General features: G+C 41.5%; 1 protein-coding gene across 2 annotated transcripts in view; it reads right to left on the bottom strand.

Annotated features, from left to right (window-relative positions):
* The window catches only part of PLPPR4 (phospholipid phosphatase related 4), a 103,239-nt gene that overhangs the window by 15,858 nt on the left and 66,639 nt on the right, over nucleotides 1-20,742 (bottom strand). Inside the window, exons 4-6 of one of the 2 annotated variants that reach the window (XM_030207001.1) lie at nucleotides 16,093-16,288; nucleotides 7,564-7,621; nucleotides 3,123-3,296 (exon numbers count right to left, since the gene is read on the bottom strand). In XM_030207001.1, coding sequence (XP_030062861.1) covers nucleotides 3,123-3,296; nucleotides 7,564-7,621; nucleotides 16,093-16,288 — 428 coding nt within the window. The remainder of the gene's footprint in view (nucleotides 1-3,122; nucleotides 3,297-7,563; nucleotides 7,622-16,092; nucleotides 16,289-20,742) is intronic. The other variant, XM_030207002.1, reaches the window with a different exon arrangement.

The following is a 20,742-nucleotide window of genomic DNA, read 5'->3' as shown; positions in this document are numbered from 1 at the left end:
TACCTCAGGCCACATTTTGCAGTGCCTTTGTAAAAGGATCCCTTAGTTCACATTCAGGGATAGCCAGTTAAGTTTAAACTGGCCAAAGATATTCCAGGTATTTATGCGGCCTGATGTGGCTGCTTACAATAGTTGAATATCAGTGCTGGGGCCGATTCTATTCAATATATTTGTGAGTGATATTGCCGAAGGCTTACAACGTAAAGTTTGCCTTTTTGCGGATGACACTAAGATTTGCAACAGAGTGGACACCCCGGAGGGAGTGGAAAGCATGAAAAAAGATCTGCGGAAGCTAGAAGAATGGTCTAACGTTTGGCAATTAAAATTCAATGCGAAGAAATGCAAAGTGATGCACTTAGGGAGTAGAAATCTGCGGGAGACATATGTGTTAAGCGGTGAGAGTCTGATAGGTTCGGACGGGGAGAGGGATCTTGGGGTGATAGTATCTGAGGACCTGAAGGCGATGATGCAGTGTGACAAGGCGGTGGCCGTAGCTAGAAGATTGCTAGGCTGTATAGAGAGAGGTGTGACCAGCAGAAGAAAAGAGGTTTTAATACCCCTGTATAAGACATTGGTGAGGCCCCACCTGGAGTATTGTGTTCAGTTTTGGAGGCTGTATCTTGTGAAGGATGTTAAAAAAATGGAAGCGGTGCAAAGAAAAGCTACGAGAATGGTATGGGATTTGTGTTACAAGACGTATGAGAAGAGACTTGTTGACCTGAACATGTATACCCTGGAGGAAAGGAGAAAACAGGGTGATATGATACAGACGTTCAAATATTTGAAAGGTATTAATCTGCAAACAAACCTTTTCCGGAGAGGGGAAGGCGGTAGAACTAGAAGACAAGAAATGAGATTGAAGGGGGGCAGACTCAAGAAAAATGTCAGGAATTATTTTTTCACGGAGAGAGTGGTGGATGCTTGGAATGCCCTCCCGCGGGAGGTGGTGGAGAGGAAAACGGTAACGGAATTCAAACATGTGTGGGATAAACATAAAGGAATCCTCCTCAGAAGGAAGGGATCCCCAGAAGCTTAGCCGGCGGTGGGAGGCAGGGCTGGTGGTTGGGAGGTGGGGATAGTGCTGGGCAGACTTATACGGTCTGTGCCAGAGCCGGTGGTGGTTGGCGGGGCGGGTGGTTGGGAGGCGGGGATAGTGCTCGGCAGACTTATACGGTCTGTGCCCTGAAAAAGACAGGTACAAATCAAGGTAAGGTATACACAAAAAATGGCACATGTGAGTTTATCTTGTTGGACAGACTGGGTGGACCGTGCAGGTCTTTTTCTGCCGTCATCTACTATATCGCATTATATAGCCTGTTATCTCCTAGCTGCTAAACATGAATATTCAGTGGGGGATAAACAGCTATACCCCGCTGAATATAGTCGGATAGACAGTTAAGTGCCATTTAACTGGCCAGGTGCCAGTCCTGGCTGGTTAAATGGTTTTTATATCAGGGGGAAAGTGTTTGATACTCTTTATATAATAACTGTAGAGGCACAATATGGTGCCTGCAGAGATTTCCAGAACCTGTACAATAATCAGTGTAGTTTTACCTTATGTTTGACAACTGTATTTGCTGGGCAGAGCATTACTCAGAATTTCTAGTCTCTTTCAAAAGGAGAGAGGATCTAATGTTTTAATATTAAAAGAACAGGGATAGAACTGTTCAGGAGATGAACCTCACCTCCCCTGATTATAAAACCCAATATTATATTTGTAGAACCCCCCACCCCCCTCAGTATAAAACTAAGTATCATATTTGCATAACTGTCCTTGACTCTTTTGCTTCCCTGGCCCACTGACTCTACTTGTGAGAAGAGAGCTTTTCAAGCCTAAAACTCCAGCCATATAGACTCAGGAATACCAAAAACTCCCCCCCACCCTCCACCGATATTCAGTGTTTTTTTGAACGGCTGCTGACTGGTTAAATAGTGCTCAACTGGCTATCTGCTGATATTCAGCGAGGGATAACCGGCTATCCCCTGCTGAATATCCTCGGTTAGTGTCTAGCAGATAGCCGATTATATTGGGTGATATTACTGGCTATCTGCCTATTTTTAAAGCCGGTTTAATGGCCATATTTGCCCGTGTGAAAATGAGGGATATCTTTGGCCGGTGGGATATCAACTTAACTGGTTATCTTTAAACTAGCCAAAAATAAACCAGATATTCAATGCTGGTCACTGGAAATGGGCTGGAATTGAATCTGGGCTCAATGCCGATCATGGGAATTAGCCTGTCTAACTCCCGCAGTCTGAATATCGGCTGCTTTCATATCATGCTATCCAAGCTGGTATAACAAGGTCAAGGAGTAATTGCAGAGTACACAGGAGAAAGAAAGCATTTAAGCATTTGCCCTGTTGGGTGCCTGAGGGAACGGGGAACCTTCTACATTTCTTCTGAGAAACTGAGGAGAAAGAAGAGACTGGGCTACATGTATATCTTCCAGCAGGATGACCTGGACCATTTGCATCTATTTGTGGTCCAAGAATATCTACTGGGCTGAAGGAAAAGTGTTACCATCTAAATCTATAGGACTCCTGAGGATCCATACATAGCTAATCCAGAAATCACACCTCCATCTGAGTCTGTGCTCCTAAGCCCCATCACAATCCGAACCACAACTGTAAAGTGAACTGCACTGACTCTCTGCCTTGACCAGCAGGAGAGTTGGATTTTCACTGGATTTGAAGTTAGGAGTATACAGCACCAGAGACGTTGTAAATTACTGAGTTGCAATTTTTTGCCTGTGCCACAGTGTAATTGTTTTTTTCAAGGAACTGATTCCAGTAAACAGTTGGTTCACAACAACAGGATTGGTGTTGCCTGAGTTATTGTGAGAGTGGAGGAAAGAGAGAAGTGTGTGAGAAGCTGATTGCATCCTCCTAGTGAATATTGGTTCTGGCCCTGGTGCCAACCTCACAAATATTGTTTATGTAGGGGGTTCCCATCGCTATCTGGACACACACTAGGACACTCACCCGCTACACAACATTGTATACAGCAAAAGCCATCCCTCTGGTTTTCCTGCTCTCCGTATATTCAGGTTTTGCTTTAATAACATGCTATCTTGTGTTAACCAATATTCTCTGTATCTAGATTGCAATAATGTGATAGTTACCAAATAGACAGCAATTCCTCCTCCCAATAGAAAGCCACAATAGACATCAATGGGATGGTTCTTATACTGCGTGATGCGTGTCAGTCCACATATAATGCCACAGATGATGAAAGCAAAGACCAGGAGTGGTTTAAGCAGTTTGGAGGAATCTGTCAATGTGGCATTGAAGTACATCTTTAAAAAGAGAACAGGAAGACATTTACAAAAACATATGAGATATAATTTTGTTTTTATACTTACAATAGATAATTAATTTTCTGCAGTATTTAAACTGAATAATACAGGAATTTTACCACAGAAACAGAATTGAGAAACCTCTGGTGAAACCTCATACACTTTTGTCTGACATACATTCATGAAACAGATTATTCACCATTGTGCAGTGCTGTTCCCCCCTCCCCACCATGCGCTCTAAGAAAATGAAACATGAAACTTCTTTTATAGACAGAAATATTTGTTTCTTCAGTATGTGATTCCACTTTGCCTCACCACCTTTGTTCCAGGGCAGGGGGTAAAAGGGAAGAGAACACAATGATCCATTGGATCATGCATGTTTGTTCCACATAACTATCAATGATCTTCACTAGCCTGAAGCCACTGATGGACCAGTTGTCCAGTGGCTGGAAGAATCGCAGATGGAAGGTGGGTTAGAAAGTCCAGAATGCATGATAGTAATATGTAATCCCATTTGGAGATGAGTATAGTGACTTGGGGGGGGGGGGGGGGGGGGTTACAAAAGCTTAGCTCAAGTTATCTGCAGCAGGGCCCATTTTATTCCTATGGGCCCTGCTGCAGATAACTTGAGGTAAGCTTTAGTAAAAGACCCCCTTGAAGAGAGTGAGAAAGAATTAAATACCTTACATTATCAATGATGAGATGAGATCTCCATCAAAGGAAAACTGGATACTAGCAAGGAAATGTAAAGGAAAAATATGGATTAATATAGCCCTGCATCAATCTAGACTTGCTGTTGTCTCTATAGCTGAGGATGGTAACTGTTTTGAGACAAAGGCCCAGGGCAAAATATTTTTTTAATTGAAAGGAATGGAAACAGATCAGTTTTCACAATATTGGAGAAGTTTTCTATTTCTGAGAAGAGGTTATGCTATTTTCCATCTGTATAAAACAGGTAATGTTAGAGCAGGGGTTCTCAAGCTAGTCCTCAGGACACACCTAGCTAGTCTGGTTGTCAGGATACCCACAATGAATATGCACTGCTTCCACTGTATGCAAATCTATCTCATGCTCAAATTTGTGCATGCAATTTTTGTCAACTTTTATAGAATTAGAAGGTAAATGTTATATTTTATAATCTACATGTGGAAGGGTTCACCCTGTACATGCTCCACCCATACAAATACCCACCTGCAAAGCACAAGCCATTGAATACTGGGATGTACTTACAGAATAGAATGGAGCTGGAATGTGTCCAATGACGTGCATATTCTGGTCATTTATGCATTTATGAGTCTTATTTTCTACTATTAAAGGACGCTTTTACTATTTATTCTTCGTCTCCTTGGTTTCTTTGGAAGTGTCCTGTTGATCACGCTACTCCTCTGTTTCTGTCGTTCATTTATGCATGTCAGTGGACACGTTCCAGCGCCGTGCTATTTTGTAAGTACATGCCAATATTTAATGTCTTGTACCTTGCAGGTGGAATTTACATGTATTCTTGCCATCTAAAACTAGGCATCTCCTTACAGCAGAGGTTTTCAAACCAGCCCTTGGGGTTTTCAGCAGATCAATATTGAATTCAATGGGGTATCTTGAAAACCCTGACTGGCAGGGTGTACCCCGAGGACTGGGTTGAAAACCCCTGTCTTATAGAATCACCCCCTTAATGCCATTCTTTTTTAAATGCATTCTTCTTGCAAACCATATAAACTATAATTATTCATTTGCATGGGCCCTTTCTCAAACCAAAGAATAGAAAGCTAGATGCTAGAAAATCATACATAGAACTAAAGCAGAAAATCCCCCCAAAAGTATTATTAATAGAAGCATCAGAACTGTGACTAAGTATTGAGAGACAAAAGATCATCAAGGGGATTGTTTACTGAGCTATATTAGAAGGTAGGAATTACCATGCACTAACAGTTAATATAGCACCTTAATAGTTAATGTGTGTGGTAATTTCCATGTTTAATGGGTAACACAGAAGGGATCGTGTAATGGGCTGGGATTGCACCTTAGAATTAAGGCAGAGGTAGTTAATGTGCATTAACTATTCACAGCCAAGATAATGTGGATTATTTAACCTCATCTCGAAGAAGTCCAGCTAACTGCATCGTGATATTTGTTTTGCATTTAATGCATGATAACAAACTTCTCTCTGTGTTAACTGCATGGCAAAATGCTGTGAATGCCCTCATCAGTTTACATGCAGTAACCGGAAAATCTTAGCTCAGCTTAATACCATAAATGAGGCCCTGGGTACCAAGAGATGCAATCCAGGATCACAAACCGTTAACTAAAGATACAGAAATTCTTGCAATTATTTGGGCACCAACCCCATGATTGAAAAGAACGTCAAAGATCAACTCGATAATATTTGCTGTATATGTTACACTGTACAAGCTCTGGAGGGAAACTGTTTAGCAGAATAAAGTACTACAAGAAGTACTAGTAGGCGAGAGTAAGAGTACTGGAGGGGAGCCTAAGAAGACCAGGATGGGGAGAGAAAAGGGTGAGAGGGACTAGGGATGGGGAAAGAAGGAGAGGAGAGACTGAGATGACCAGGAGTGGGGAGTAGAAAGGACTGGGAATAAGGAGAGAGATGGCAAGAAGACTAGGGATGGGTAAGGGAAAGGGAGAACTGATGGGAGATGGGGAGAATTGGGGATCTGGAATGGGAAAAGAGGAAGGAGAATCAGGGATGAAGAAGAGGTGACAGAGAAAGAGAAGTTTCTGGGATTAAGGGAAATCCAGTCTGGGGAGAGGGAGGAAAATATCCCTACCCCTATTCTAGTCAAGTTCCTTCTCACATCCCTACCCCCCCTCTTTATCATCTCTTTATCTCCTCCACATACAGATAGTTTCTCCCCAGCTCTCTCCTTATTCACCCCACCTAAATGGCCTTGCTGCTCCCATAGGCAGCTTGTGTCTATGCAACCATTCCCTCTCCATTAGCTAGCTTGCACCCTCAACCTGCAGGTTAAACCCTCAGATCAGTCAGATTCCCAGTCAGGCTTGCCTGCCCCCTCCCAGCCACCAGGCTACCTTCCTGCCTCCATTCTCCTCCCTACCAGCAAGCTAGTCCCTGCAAACCTTGCTTAGTTTGTCTTCTTTCCCATGCTGCCCTGGAAACAGCTGGTGCCGGCAAATTTGATTCATGAGTTTCTGAAATCAGGCACTGGTCTTTCATTTTCACCTCACAAAATCAGTGTGACAATACAGGCCAAATTCACAGAGATCTGTGTGGTGCTGTGTCAAAGACAATATGGAAGATGAAATTTGCAGCCAGCAGGAAAGTTTGTTGGTCTAGGGACCAGGTGGCTTACGCCACTCCAATACCTATACAAACATGCATAGGTTGTTCATATGGAAATTCTCAAACCTTTGACTGGACCAAATAGAAAAGTTGTTGGCAACACGTGGTATAATATTTTATTTTGTTGGTCCCACTACAGAGGAGGTGAACTGAACCAAACAGCGGTGGGATGTAGTAAATAAATTTCTGCGCCAAACTTTGGGTGCATGGATTTACACCAACTGAAACTGGGCATAAATCCTGGATGTAAGTTAGGCACGGATCCCTGGTATTCAGTAATATTGCGTGCATCTTTAGTGAAGGCTCCTCCCATAGCCACACCCCCTTTTGAGTTGCACGCTATAAGATTTGTCTGCACATCTTTGGCTCGTTAACCAATTTAGTTGTGCATATATCCCAGAATAACATGCAATTTTGCTTATGTAAATTTGGGTACTATTTATGGAATCTGGGGATCGTGTGTAAGTGCAGGGGGCCATATACATAGACAGAACATAGGCAGTGTACATGCGCTGATGATTACCACCCGGTTAACATGCGAGACCATACCATTAAGTGAATGGGTGGCGGTAAGATCTCAGGCCCAAAATGGCTGCGCGCCAGTTTTTATTTTATTGCATATCCATATTCAGGCACGCTGAAAAGTGGACCTGCACGCATCCAATACACTCACCTACAACAGTGCAGGCCATTTTCGGCGCAACTTAGTAAAAGGGCCCCTTATTTATTTTCATTGCATAATTTGTATTTTATTATAGTCTGTTGATGTGTTTTACTGGTTTCACATGCAGACTGCTTTGGTTCCCAAAAATATTCATATTGGTAATGTATTCTTCCTGTGAAGATGTTTTGATAATTTCTATGTTAATGAATTTCAGTATGAATCTCAAGTCCTATATTATCTTCAGCATTTTTCAGCAGTAGTAATGAGAAAAATGTAATACTTACAGAAATGTACACAGCTGCAAAGGCTGCAAGAGTAGCATGTTGAGAAGGAAATGACTTTCTGCCAAGGAAGGACATTCAAATTACATATTCGATTTCAAACACGTTTCTGTTCTGTAGCTTTTACACGCAAGAGAAATCATTATGCACACTTTTCTATTTATAGCATTCTGAAAACATTGGTCACCTTATACATGCTAACAGAATCCATATTCACATTAGAAATTGGACATTTTTCATGCTAAGGGGTCCTTTTATTAAGCTGGGGTAAAAAGTAGCCTTTCCCGCGCACTGTTTTTACCATAGCTGGAAAATGACCCATTTTCCAAATTAATACGCTGTCATTACCAAAAATTAGGATGTGACCCCTTACCACTACCTATTTTGTAGGCAGTAAGGGCTCATGTGCTAATCTGTTAGCATGCAGTAATGTGGCTGTGCTAACCGTTTTGCGCTGTCACTCCACTTTCCGCCCTTCTGAGAAAAATAAACCTTTTGTTAGCATATGGTTTGTCCACGCACATTGGCCTTTACTGCAGGATGCCTCAGCGTGTTCCACGTATTAGCACTTAACGCAGCTTAATAAAAGGAGCCTTATAAGCCAAATTAGACACAAGTACATATGTATTGCCAGGGCCGGCAGAACATGGTAAGCAAGGTATGCATGGCAGGAAGGGGGCGCCAACATTTGAAGGGTGCCAGAAACTGCCATGCATACCCATTGCGCTGCACTCCACTGGCCACTGCTGCCGTACACTACAGCCCTCCCAAGACCTACCTTGAAGGCATGGGCCTGCCCTGGTGGTGTAATAGACTCTGTAGCTATGGGGGCAGGAAAGAATCCCAATCTTCTGAGCCGCGGGCGGCGCTGCCATGTTTTAAAAATGGCTGCGAGACTTCCTATGGCAGGATTGTTTCCTGCCCCCACAGCTGCAGAGGCCACTACACTACCAGGGCAGATAGGCCCTTCAATGTAGGACAGTGTATGGGGCTTTTAGTATGTGGGAGGGGGATGGCAGCGACAACGGCAACTACGGCTGTGGGGGGGGGGGGGGGGGGGGGAAGAGAGCAGGTTTTGGAACAGTATAAGATAAACCAATGAACTGCATTAGGGGCTTATAGCCCATTTAGTTATGTTTAAGGAAATGAGAGATCTGCATGAAAGAAAATATTATTATTTTGACTTATGAAAACCACTTGTCCCTGAAACATGCTCAAAACAGAATAATCCATTTGTACAAAAGAGATGAGGTGAAGATGTGATTCCGTGTGTCCCAATGAAAGGAGAGTTTAATTTTACTTGCAATCATTATAACATCAGGCTTCAGAAGGCAGATTACAGCAATAGTTAAGATGAACCCATCAGTAAACAGGATATCCTCACTGAAATTTGGCCATGTATTACTGTATGGTATAGAACAGTGTAGAAAAAGGAGTACAAAATATAGCCTTTATTAGTGCTGTTTCCAACTTTATTTCATGATATTTATATCTACATATGGGGAGCTTTCAAATAAATTAAAAAGCTGTTCAGTAGAAAAAAACCAAACAAACTTTTATTCTTCACCTTTTAAGGCACTGGGCTGAAAAGGGGGCAATGTGGCAGAAGGTCGGAGGGAGAAAAAATATGTAAATATATTGTATGTATGTATATTGAGTAATAATGTATCCCATTGTTTTAGATGGTATACAAAATGTACTTGCATACTTTTAACACATAACAAGTCGATACTCAGACACAAAATATGTGGAAAGCTTGTGCTTGAACATTGACTGGATTCATGTAGATTTAGGCCAAAGATTATTTCTGTATGGCCTACCAGTCCAGTGCTATATAGGAATGGACGATGCTTATGTTGTTTAAATGTGCTCCTATCTGATGCAGTGTCTTGCAGAGCGAAACATAGGCTAGGTGGGAAGCATGTGCTCTTTTGGAAATGCCATCGTTGAATAATGAAAAGTTAAGTGAAACATACTGGATTACTCAATAGGTATGTAGACTGGTAGATGTAACACAAAGGGCCCTGTTTACTAAGGCGCGTTAGTATTTTTAATGCGCCTACATTTAGCGTGCACGCTAACTGTGTAGGCGCCTATCAGGATATTATAGGCGCGTACACTGTTAACGTGCATACATGGTTAACACGAGTTAAAAATGCTAACGTGTCTATAATGCGGCTTAGTAAACCGAGACCTAAGAATTTATGAGTATTTGTTATATTGAGTTTGAATATATTTTAAAATTTAAAAGGTGTTTTCAGATAATTTTTTTGGTGTATATATGATTTGTGATTATATCAAGGCACTTGATACAGTGCCAGAATTTATCTTTCACTCCCTACTGGTTTATGAGTATACCCTTTTCCTCAGCATAGGCACTTGATTTAATTTTGATGATATTCTCTCTCTCTCTTTTAAATTGATTATCAGTGAAAGACATGAGTGATTCCAGGACATAGTTACATAACAACTGTGGACAACAAGTTAGTGCAAAGAGTGCAAGTTAAGTGCCCTACTAAAAATGAATTCCTTAAGGGCCCTTTTCCTAAGCTGTGGTAAAAAGGGCCCTGCGCTAACAGTGGGAGACATTCAATTTTTGCCATGCACTGAGGCCCTTTTTACCACAGCAGGCAAAAAGGCTGAAAAAAGACATGGCCATGCAGGGAGGAGCACTTACCGTCACCCACTGAGGTGGTGGTAAGGGCTCCCATGCTAACTCAGCGGTAACCAATTATCACCAGGTAACCCCCTAGCGGAAATATTTTTTGAATATTTCCGCTAGTGCCAGGAATGCTGGGGGTGTAACTACCACTGGCACCCACGTTGGGCCGGCAGTAGCTCCAGATTGGCGCGCGGTAAGCCTACAGTGGGCTTACCACCACTTAGTAAAAGGGCCCCTTAATGTTCACTAAGTAGACAAGAGCTTGGTTTAACATGTTCTCTAAAAATAAGGCAGTACAATCTCTCTCTTTCACCCCCCTCCCCCATCAACATGCTGGGTTTGGGGAAGGGAAGTTACTGGACAATAGAGTACCTCAGGCAAGAGCTGTTTTTAACAACCCCTTCCTTTTTGGGATTATGAGCTCATAGACTCATGGACTGACTTAAAAGGTTGATGTGGTGTCCCCACTGGCTTGGTGCCCAAGGTGAGTACCCTCTTTGCTTAAATGGCCTTGGTCTGGGGTACTGCTTTTTGTAAAAGTCCAGAGAGAATAGTGACCCTTGCTGAGTCAATTTGCCATTTATGTTCTGACCTGCATTACTTAACTTCTGGGATCACACAGAATGAGATCACAGGTCATTTGGTTAGAGTAAGCATAAATAAAAGTGACAGTCATAATTTTTTTCAATATAAAAATATATGCTCTCTATTTTATAATCTTAATTCATGTAAACTCTATGTATAATCTATAATTTTTAAATTTATTCTTGGAAAGCCTAATTCTTTCCTTTGTTACAGATATTGGCACTTGGTCATGACAACTTTTGCTCTGTTAATTCATGATTGTATATTTCTTAACATGTATGTCCGCACATTAATGCAATACCATCTATAATTCTATTACCTGGAAATGGCATCCGCCATTACGGCAAATGTAAGCCACATTGAGCCTGCAAATTGGTGGGAAAATGTGGGATACAAATGCTACAAATAAGTAAATAAATAAATAAATTACAGAAGTATTAAGTAAACCATGGAGTCAGCTACTGACCACAGGCATGAATGAACTGCAGAGTGGCTTTCAAAATGCTTGATGATAGCCAATAGCAAGACACCTCTCAGACTGCTCTCATTTCTTTATAACTGAACCCTGAACTGGCCTGTTTCCCTATAGGCTCAGGAGTAATTTGAGGAATAATTTTTCACAGAAAGGGTGGTGGATGAGTGGAATTGCCTCCCAGTGGAAATAATGGAGATGAGGACTATGTCAGAATTTAAGAAAACGTGAAACAAGCACGTGGGATCTCTTAGGGAAAGGAGGAGACAGTGATTTGCTGGGGATGAGCAGACTGGATGGGCCATTTGGCTCTTATCTGCCGTCATATTTTTATGTTTCTAAGGTAAAAGTAAAAAGTGATTTTATGGTTTGAGGCAGATGAAAAATGTGAACTGAAGTTCCCTGATGTTCTAACACAGGGGTGAGCAATCTTAGTCCTCGATGGCCACAACCTGGTCAGGTTTTCAAGACTGGCATTATGAATATGCATGAGATCTATTTGCATACAATGGAAGCAGTACATGCAAATCAATTTCATACATATTCATTGTGGAAATCGTGAAAACCCGACTGGGTTGTGGCCCTCGAGGACTGTGGTTGCCCACCCCTGGTCTAATATCTGTGACTGCCTTTTACTTGTTTGTGTACAGAGCTGCATATATCTAGAAATGATAAACAGTAGTAGTAGTGAGAGAAATTTGAATTAAATTAGATTAACAATTCAAAGTTTTTAGGTGTGACAGACAAACTTAGGGGAAGACAGGCAACCAGCCAGAAGCACAGATAAATTACTTATATGCAAACTGGTCTTATATGCAGTGCATTTTGTCTAGCAAAAAAGGTGCCGGTACTCAAATGCCAGGCCACCCTTCAGGGGTGGAGTGATCATTGAGGGACTCACCCCACAAAAGCCAGGACCCCTGCAACCAGTCATAGAAGCTATGACAAGGCAGAATTTGTATGTAGAACCTGAGCTCTTTCATTAAAATACGAGAACCATGGGTCAAGTTTAACAGACAGTGGAAAAGGTGCCAGTACTCAGTACCCCTAAGTACCCCCTCAAAAAAAGCCCTGCTTATATGATTATGGAAACTGACCTTATATGATTATCTAAACACTAATCAGAATGGAATCAACAAGAGCATAAAATTCTGTGGGGTCTATTTATTAGATTGCATTAAAAGCACCTGGTAACCTGCACTTTTAAAATGCGTTATAGCTAAATGTTTAACACATTATTCTCTAATCAGTCTCCTGTCAGAGGTACAAGCTCCGCGAGTAGCTTTTACCCATGGGGTCCGCACCAATCAGGGGCACAGCCAAGGGTGGGCTTGAACTTAGGTCCATCCACTTTTGCCTGAGGTATACCCAGCAGAGGGACACCATTAGTATAACTGATCAGGATCAAGTCCCACCAGCCGAAGTCATAAGCTGCAGCAGTCAGTGCAGCAGATGACAACACCTCACGCATTATCAATTCTCACACATGCTCAGTTCATGCGTGAGTACTGAGCATGCATAGGGTGCTGTCATCAGCAGTGCTGACTGCTGCAGTTTTCAGTAGGGGGTTGCAACTTCAGCAGACTGCTGATGTCTTCCCCTTGGTCTGGGGATCTCCACCAGTTAAGGTATTTAATTTTAATGTTTGGAGGGAGGGAGGGCAATGTGTGTGCGTGCGTGTTGGGGGTGGCAGGGAGAGGAAGGAAGAGCCCAGCCACTCTACCCCTTGGCCCGTCCAAAAACTGACCTCTGGTTATGCTGCTGGCTCCAAGTGGAGGAGTAGCTTAGTGGTTAGTGCAGCGGGCTTTGATCCAATTCAAACTGCAGCTCCTTGTGACTCTGGGCAAGTCACTTAACCTTCCATTGCCCCAGGTACAAAATAAGTACCTGTATATAATATATATACTACTTTGACTGTAACCACAGAAAGGCGGTATATCAAGTCCCGCCCCCTAATAAAAATTTACTATATAGATTTTTCTACTTTGATAATTGCTCCTTTAAAAAGTGCTTGCAGTCATTTATGCCTACTTAACCTTCAGGTAGTTCTTCTGACCTTGACCAGGCACATAGTTTTGAAATTGGAAACACATGTGTGTTGTTGCCTCTTCCAACTGAACCTTGCCTGGTGGAACACCTACAAGCCACATGAATAAAATTATGTGCAGTGCTTAATAATGTGTGTAATTTACGTGCATGGAAGGTAGGCACTTCTTTGAGTATGATGAGGCTTTACCTGTAGAAATGCTTAAAATATTATCTTCTAAAGGCTTTGCATGCATAAGTGAATAGTCAATGTAAATTAAATTTTTTTTTGCTACATTTGTACCCTGTGCTTTCCCACTCATGGCAGGCTCAATGTGGCTTACATATTATATACAGGTACTTATTTGTACCTGGGGCAATGGAGGGTTAAGTGACTTGCCCAGAGTCACAAGGAGCTGCCTGTGCCTGAAGTGGGAATTGAACTGAGTTCCTCAGGACCACCCTAACCATTAGGCTACTTCTCCTCCTTATTTTGCTCTCACCTTTTTCAGTTGTTGCACAAGGTGAATTACATAGGCCTGGATTCTATATATGGGGTTAGATTCTATATATGGTGCCTGAAAAATCTGCATGGAAAAAAATTACACCTAAGCATATTCTCTAAAGTACACCTAAATTTTATAGAATAGACACAAAACATGTTTTTTTAGCCCATAGTGTGCTAAAGCACAACAATAATGCATATAAGAAAAACAGATAATATGGTGTACTCGGGTGCCAAAATCTTTTATTATGCCTATATACATATAGGAGGTAATTCTATAACTTGGCTCGTCAAATTAGGCACCACAAGGGGGTGAAATGAGTAGTGTAGCGCAATGGGAGGAGTAACCTGCGGTGTCCTGAGAATCAGGGGAACTGGGTTCAATTCCCACTGCAGCTCCTTGTGACTCTGGATAAATCACCTAACCATCCATTGCCCCAGGTACAAAATAAGTACCTGTATACAATATGTAAACTGCTTCAGTTGTAACCACAGAAAGGTGGTATATCAAATCTCATCCCCTTATCCAGTTAGAAGCCATATTCAGACTGCTAACCAGATAAAGTTAGGACAACAAAACAACTATGGAGGAGGGGCCTAGTGATTAGAGCATCAGTCTTGCAATCCAGAGGTGGCTGGTTCAAATCCCACTACTGCTCTTTGTGATCTTGGGCAAGTCACTTAACCCTCCATTGCCTCAGGTACAAACTTAGATTGTGAGCCCTCCTGGGACAGAGAAATATCCAGTGTACCTGAATGTAACTCACCTTGAGCTACTACTGAAAAAGGTGTGAGCAAAATCCAAATAAATAAACTGTCACAGTTAACAATTCATGGTAATACCGGCATGCATTTCTGTGATATAGTGATTCATTTAAGTAGTAACACAAAACTCCAGACATGGGAAAACATCTACAATAGCATGCATTAACGCCAGGTTAATGGGTGTTAATTGCTAACACATTAACCTCCTAATTTTTATAAAAGTCACCAAAACTTATGCATGCAAATTTGGACACATGCCCAATTTGTGCACATTTTAATTGAATAATGAGCCAATTAGCACCAATAATTGGCTTTTAAACAAGCAATGATTAACACTAATTAGATTTAATTGGCATTTGCGTATGTAAATTTAGGCCAGGGATGAGCTGAAAAAGGGGTCGTGGTAATGGTAGGGTCATGGGCATAATTGGGGCGTTCCCAAAACTGTCATGGATTGTTATAGAATAACGGGGATACACACCTAATGGAGGTGTATACATTTGCACCATGTTTCAGTTGATGCAAATGGCCATGCCTAAATTTAGGAGTGATTCCCGGGCAAAAGTGGTATTCTATACACCACGCATAACTTTAAGCATGGCTCATTGAATAGTGCTTTTTTCAGCGCCAATTTTTTTTGTGCCACATATAAAATCTAGCTCTAATTGCATTTTGTAAATAGGCTCCTGTTACTGTAAAAGTAACATTCAATAGAAACTATTTTTTCTTAAATGCTCATACGTTGAAAGACACGCAATGTATGTTTATATGTATCCTATTCTAGTTTTGGAAGTGTAAATCAAGACAGTTTTTATTAACAAGGATGACTCAATAAATGACCTTCGATAGAATTATTTTCCTTCACATTCTTGAAAAACTCATTTGTGTTTCATTGACTAATATAAGTTGTGCAACAAAGGCTGGTAGAGCATGCTGCAGTTCCATCCCCCGATATTCAAAACCATTTAACCGGCCAGGAACAGAACCTGGCTGGTTAAATGGCACTTAACCAGCTATTGGTTATCCCCCGCTGAATATTCCCGGTTAGCACCTAGGAGATAACCGGCTATATGTGGGCCGCTTAAATAGCTGGTATGTCTTTAGCTGGTTTAAAGTTAACCAGCTATCTTTGAATATTGACTTACCTGGTTAACTTTAAACTTGCTAAAAATAAACCAGATATGCAATTATGGTCACTAGAAATGGCCTTGCATTGAATATCCGGGCTGACTGCCAACAGCGGGACTTAACTGGGCTCCCTCCGTGGTCAGCCCCACAGTATTTAGACAAAACAGCTGGGTTCCAGTTTAGACCTAGGCCTCATGTCCTAGATAGCCATATATGTCTTTGCTGGCAAACAAGACTATAGAAGATGCATGTGAAAGAACCAAACTGGAAGAAGGCCAGAGACAAACTGAAACGTGCAGCATGATGGGGATTTTAATACTACCGAGTCTACTGTAGAAAGAGGAACCATTTCTCATTGAGTGAAGAATATTAAAATTCGCTGTCACTAACCTTCCAGCATTGATGACAGCAGGATCGGAGCCAGAGCAGATATCTTCCAGCACGTAAGAATTTTCTTTGCAGGACACATTCAGGGATGTATAGTTGGGTTTACAGACTGTCAGGAAATAAGGTGCTTGATACCCAGTTGATAGTTGTATAATATCAGTGATGAGAGCAGTAGAACAAAGGCCAAACATATGAACACCTATCAAAAAAGGACAAAATAAAAGAAGTAGTTAAATAACATGAATAGTTATCAGGGACGTAGCCAGACACCCAATTTTGGGTGGGCCTGGGCCCAAGATGGGTGGGCAGAAGTACTCCGCAAGTGATTTGGTCTCTCCCTCTCTCACCTGCATGCCATATGGTCCTTCAAACATCAGCCCCTCCCCTGCATACCTTTTAAATAGCAGATTTTCACCGACAGCGAGCAGCAACTAATACACACTGCTCATGTTGGCCTCACAGCCTTCCCTCTGATGTAACTTCCTGTTTCCGCATAGGCAGGAATACATCAGCGGGAAGGCTGTGGGGCTGGTGCGAGCAGTATGTATCAGTCGCTGCTCACTGCAGGCATCTGGTATTTACAAGGTATGCAGGAGGGACAGTTGTTGGGAGTTTTCGGCTGGTGGGGCTTGGGGAATCCCTGCCAGCCACATCATAGATATGCTGCTACTGGGTGGGCCTGAGCCCAAAATGGGTGGGCCTGGGCCCACCCAAGCCCACCCTTGGCTACGCCACTGATAGTTATATATCCTTAGAAATGAGAGGCACAGAACAGCCACAGCAATAACAATTCTTCAAATGTTACATGAAGAGGTACTCTTACAAATTCAGCGCCATGTATCAACTCTATTCACCATATACAATTTTAATGAGGCCCCTTGGAGAGCATTTTTATAACAGGTTACCTAGGTTTGGAAGCCAAATTGATGCCAATGTGCTTATTTTCAAGCATATGGATGTCTCAAAAGGCTGAAATGGATGTTCATATGCTTGAAATGTCCGATTTTGCAAAGGCAGAATAGGGACATCCAAAACTGCAGTACGACCAAATAACAAGGTGGATGTGTGTGTGTATGCAGAATTTGTGCAGAACGCTATTCCATAAATGGCACTCCAAGTTGGGCACCATTTACAGTGCCAATGTCTGTGTCAAATTTTGAGCACAAGGATTTACACCAGCTGAAACCTGGTGTAAATTCTGGCGCATAATTTAGGTACACAACGTTAGTGAACGCCCCTGACACGCCCATGCCCTCCCCTGGCCACACCCTTTTTGAGTTGTGCACTGTAATATTTGCGTCTAGCAAGATGAGCATGCAAATTCAATTTGGTGCCAATTAATGCAAATAATTGATTGTTAGCATTCAATTATTGGCAATAATTGTCTCATTAGCCAATATCTCAGGATAACACGCAATTTTGTACATAGAAATTTACATGCCATTTATAGAATGGGTGTATTCTATAACAATGCACATAGATTTTAGAAATGCACATGACCTACCCATTCCACGCCCATGGCCATGCCCCCTTTTCAACTATGCACCCTAGAATTTATGCACAGCATGTTATAAAATATGCTTAGACAGTTCTGTGCGTAAATTCTAATTAATGCCAATTAGTGTCAATAATTGCTTCTTCAGTGGCAATGATCAATGCTGATTAGCTTGTTAACTAATTAAGTTGCATGTGCAAATCCAGAATATGACTGGATTTGTGCGTGCAATTTAATTCTCGCTATATAGAATCTGTGGGTATACGTGTAAGTGTGCCCTTAGCTGCACAATAGCATTATTCTGTGCATTTACGTGTACAAATGGCGTGTAAATTTGGATGCCCAGATATAGAATTGTTCTTCATATGTTTATTGTTAAGGTTTTTGTTATGTTTGAATACTGCTCCCCCCCCCCCCTCCCCACCGATATTCAACACTATTTAACAGGCCAGGAATGGCTCCTAGATGGTTAAGTAGTGTTTTACTGGCTATCCGCGAATATTCAAAGGATGATAGCTAGCTATTTCCTGCTGAATATTCCCGGTCAGTGCTTAGGGCAAGTTTCTACATTATGGGGCCTGAAGATTCTGTGCGGAAAAAGAATACGCTTAGGCATATTCTCTAAAGTACACCTAAATTTTATAGAATAGGCTTAAACTTCTGCAATGTATATAGAATTACGCTGAGTGCCTCTCCATGTGACCAAATTTTGTCACGGCCATTTACATCATGTTTTACTTGGCGTAAATCCTGGTGGCTAAATTAGGCGCAGTGTGGGTGTATTCTATAGCAACGCGCATAGATTTTAGAAACATCCATGCCCTGCCCATGGCCACACCCCCTTTTCAACTATGTGAGTTAGAATTTATGGTCACCACATTACAGAATACACTTAACGAGTTCTGCGTGTAAATCTTAATGCCAATCTTAATGCCAATCTTAGTGCTGATAATTGCTTGTTAACATCCAATTGATAGCGCTGATTAGCTAGTTAACCAATTAACTTATATGCATTGTTATAGAATACGCTTCGATTTCCATGTGGAAATTAAGGCGCGAATATAAAATCTGGCAGTTAGTGGCTAACTGGTTATATCGGGTGATATAAACGGCTGCCTGCTAATATTCACCATATTGCCAGCTAACAGCTGGGTTTACAAAGGCGTGCTATAGGCGTGTTTGCATTTTTAACGCACATTAAATGCTAACACGCATTAAACGCTAACATGCCTATAGGAATGTATTGGCGTGTTAGCGTTTAACGTGCATTAACTTTATAAGCACGTTAAAAATGCTAACACGCCTTAGTAAACATACCTCTAAGTTTGGCGGCCAAATTGGGCCACTGAAATAGAAAGGCCTATCTTTGGCCAGTTTAAACTTAACCGATCAGCGCTGAATATTGGCTTCACTGGTTACGCTTAGACTGGCCAAAATTTAACTGGATATTCAATGCCGGTCACTGGAAATGGCCTGGAACTGAATATCCGGCCTCACTGCCAATTGCGGAAGTTAGCCAGGCTGATGAATGTTAGCACCTGTAACTTTTAAAGAATTTTTGGGCCAGATTCAGTAAATGGGGCTCAAAATTAGGCACCATGAAAAATTCACGCTAAATGTTATTCTATAAAGGGGACTCCGGGCTGACTGCTCTTTATAGAATAGCGCTTAGCATGGATTCCTGTGTCCAACTATGGGTGTAAGGACTTACTCCCCCTGAAACATGGTGTGAATTCTGGCGTTCAAGTTGGGTACCTAACCTCGATATTCTATAACACTGTACTGAAAGGTTTGGAATGCCTGGACCCCCTCCTACTCCTCCCATGGCCACAGTCCCTTTTGGGTTGCACTTGAGACACTTTGAGCACATAGTATTATAGAATACCACATAAGCAGATCCATGGGTAAGTCCAAATTAGTGGCAATTAATGTCAATAATTGATTGCTAATGACCCATTAACTAATTAATTTTTATGTGGATCTTGGATCTGTGCTGAATTTGGGCAACCTTTACAGAATCTGGGGAATTTATATGAACACAGAGCTCTACATTTTAAACTTTACAAAGAATGGATGTCCAGGAGTTATATTGATTACAATTATAGTTCCTGAATAGTCTTGATGAATGGCATCGATGTTTGAATAATTGCTGTGCATAGATATAATAGTTTATCAGTATGTGATATTCACACATTATCAATTAGTTATGAAATTCAACAAGAAATAGTAAGGCAACAGTATTTCCTGTGCTCCTCCAAATATTATTATTACTCTTGCTCCTTTGCTCTCATCTTCTGTTCAGTTTCATTCTATGGTTGCTTTTCTTTTTTCATCTCTTTCTAATTAATCCTATCACCGTGGTCTCTAATTTTATTTCCTAGCTATTTAGGTATTAGGTCGTGTTTCTGGTGATGAGCTGTGAAATCATGCCTTAGTTTACATAGATACAGAACCTGTGTGGAGGAAGTATTGAAAAAAATTCAGGAATTCCTGTCAGGATTAAAATATAAATTAAAAAGAAAACTCGACATGATTGATAGTTCAAAGGCAACTGATAGCCATGAATGTTACTATGTTAGTAATGCTGCTTTATTTGCAAAGTATTTAAACCAAATACACTCTTTTCCTTTCAACATCCTTTTAAGTTTTTAGACCTTATCAAATCAGGCAATAGCTCTACACATTGTAAGAGACATCAATGAGACTTGTTTATGTTCTCGGGCTGTCCTTTAGAGAACTAGATGGTAGCAGCTCCCCATTGGGATCTCATAGTGTAGTCAGACCAGGCTTTTTCAACCTTTTTTTTTTATTGAGGGCCAGATGTAATATTTTGTAACATTTGGAGGGCTAAGACACACGTATGTGCACTTGAGCACACTCAAGGCTCTCTCTTTGTCTTCCATGCCCCCCCTGCTTTCACCCATTTCTCTCTCTCTCTCTCTGTCTCTCATATGTACCCACTCCCCAATGTCATCCATTCTCTCTCTCTCATATTGACTCCCCTGCTGCCACCCATTCTCTCTCTCTCATATATACTCCTCCCCCACACTGTCACCCATTTTCTCTCTGATTTACAGCATTGAAATGTGCAATCCACCCTGATGCACATGTGACATCCTTATGCAGGGTTACACTGTACATTTGGAAATAAATGAAAC

Source organism: Microcaecilia unicolor, chromosome 6, assembly GCF_901765095.1.
Source record: "Microcaecilia unicolor chromosome 6, aMicUni1.1, whole genome shotgun sequence".
Lineage (NCBI taxonomy): Eukaryota > Metazoa > Chordata > Amphibia > Gymnophiona > Siphonopidae > Microcaecilia > Microcaecilia unicolor.
Note: the sequence above shows the minus strand (reverse complement) of the source record. Positions and strands in the feature narration are given on the sequence as shown.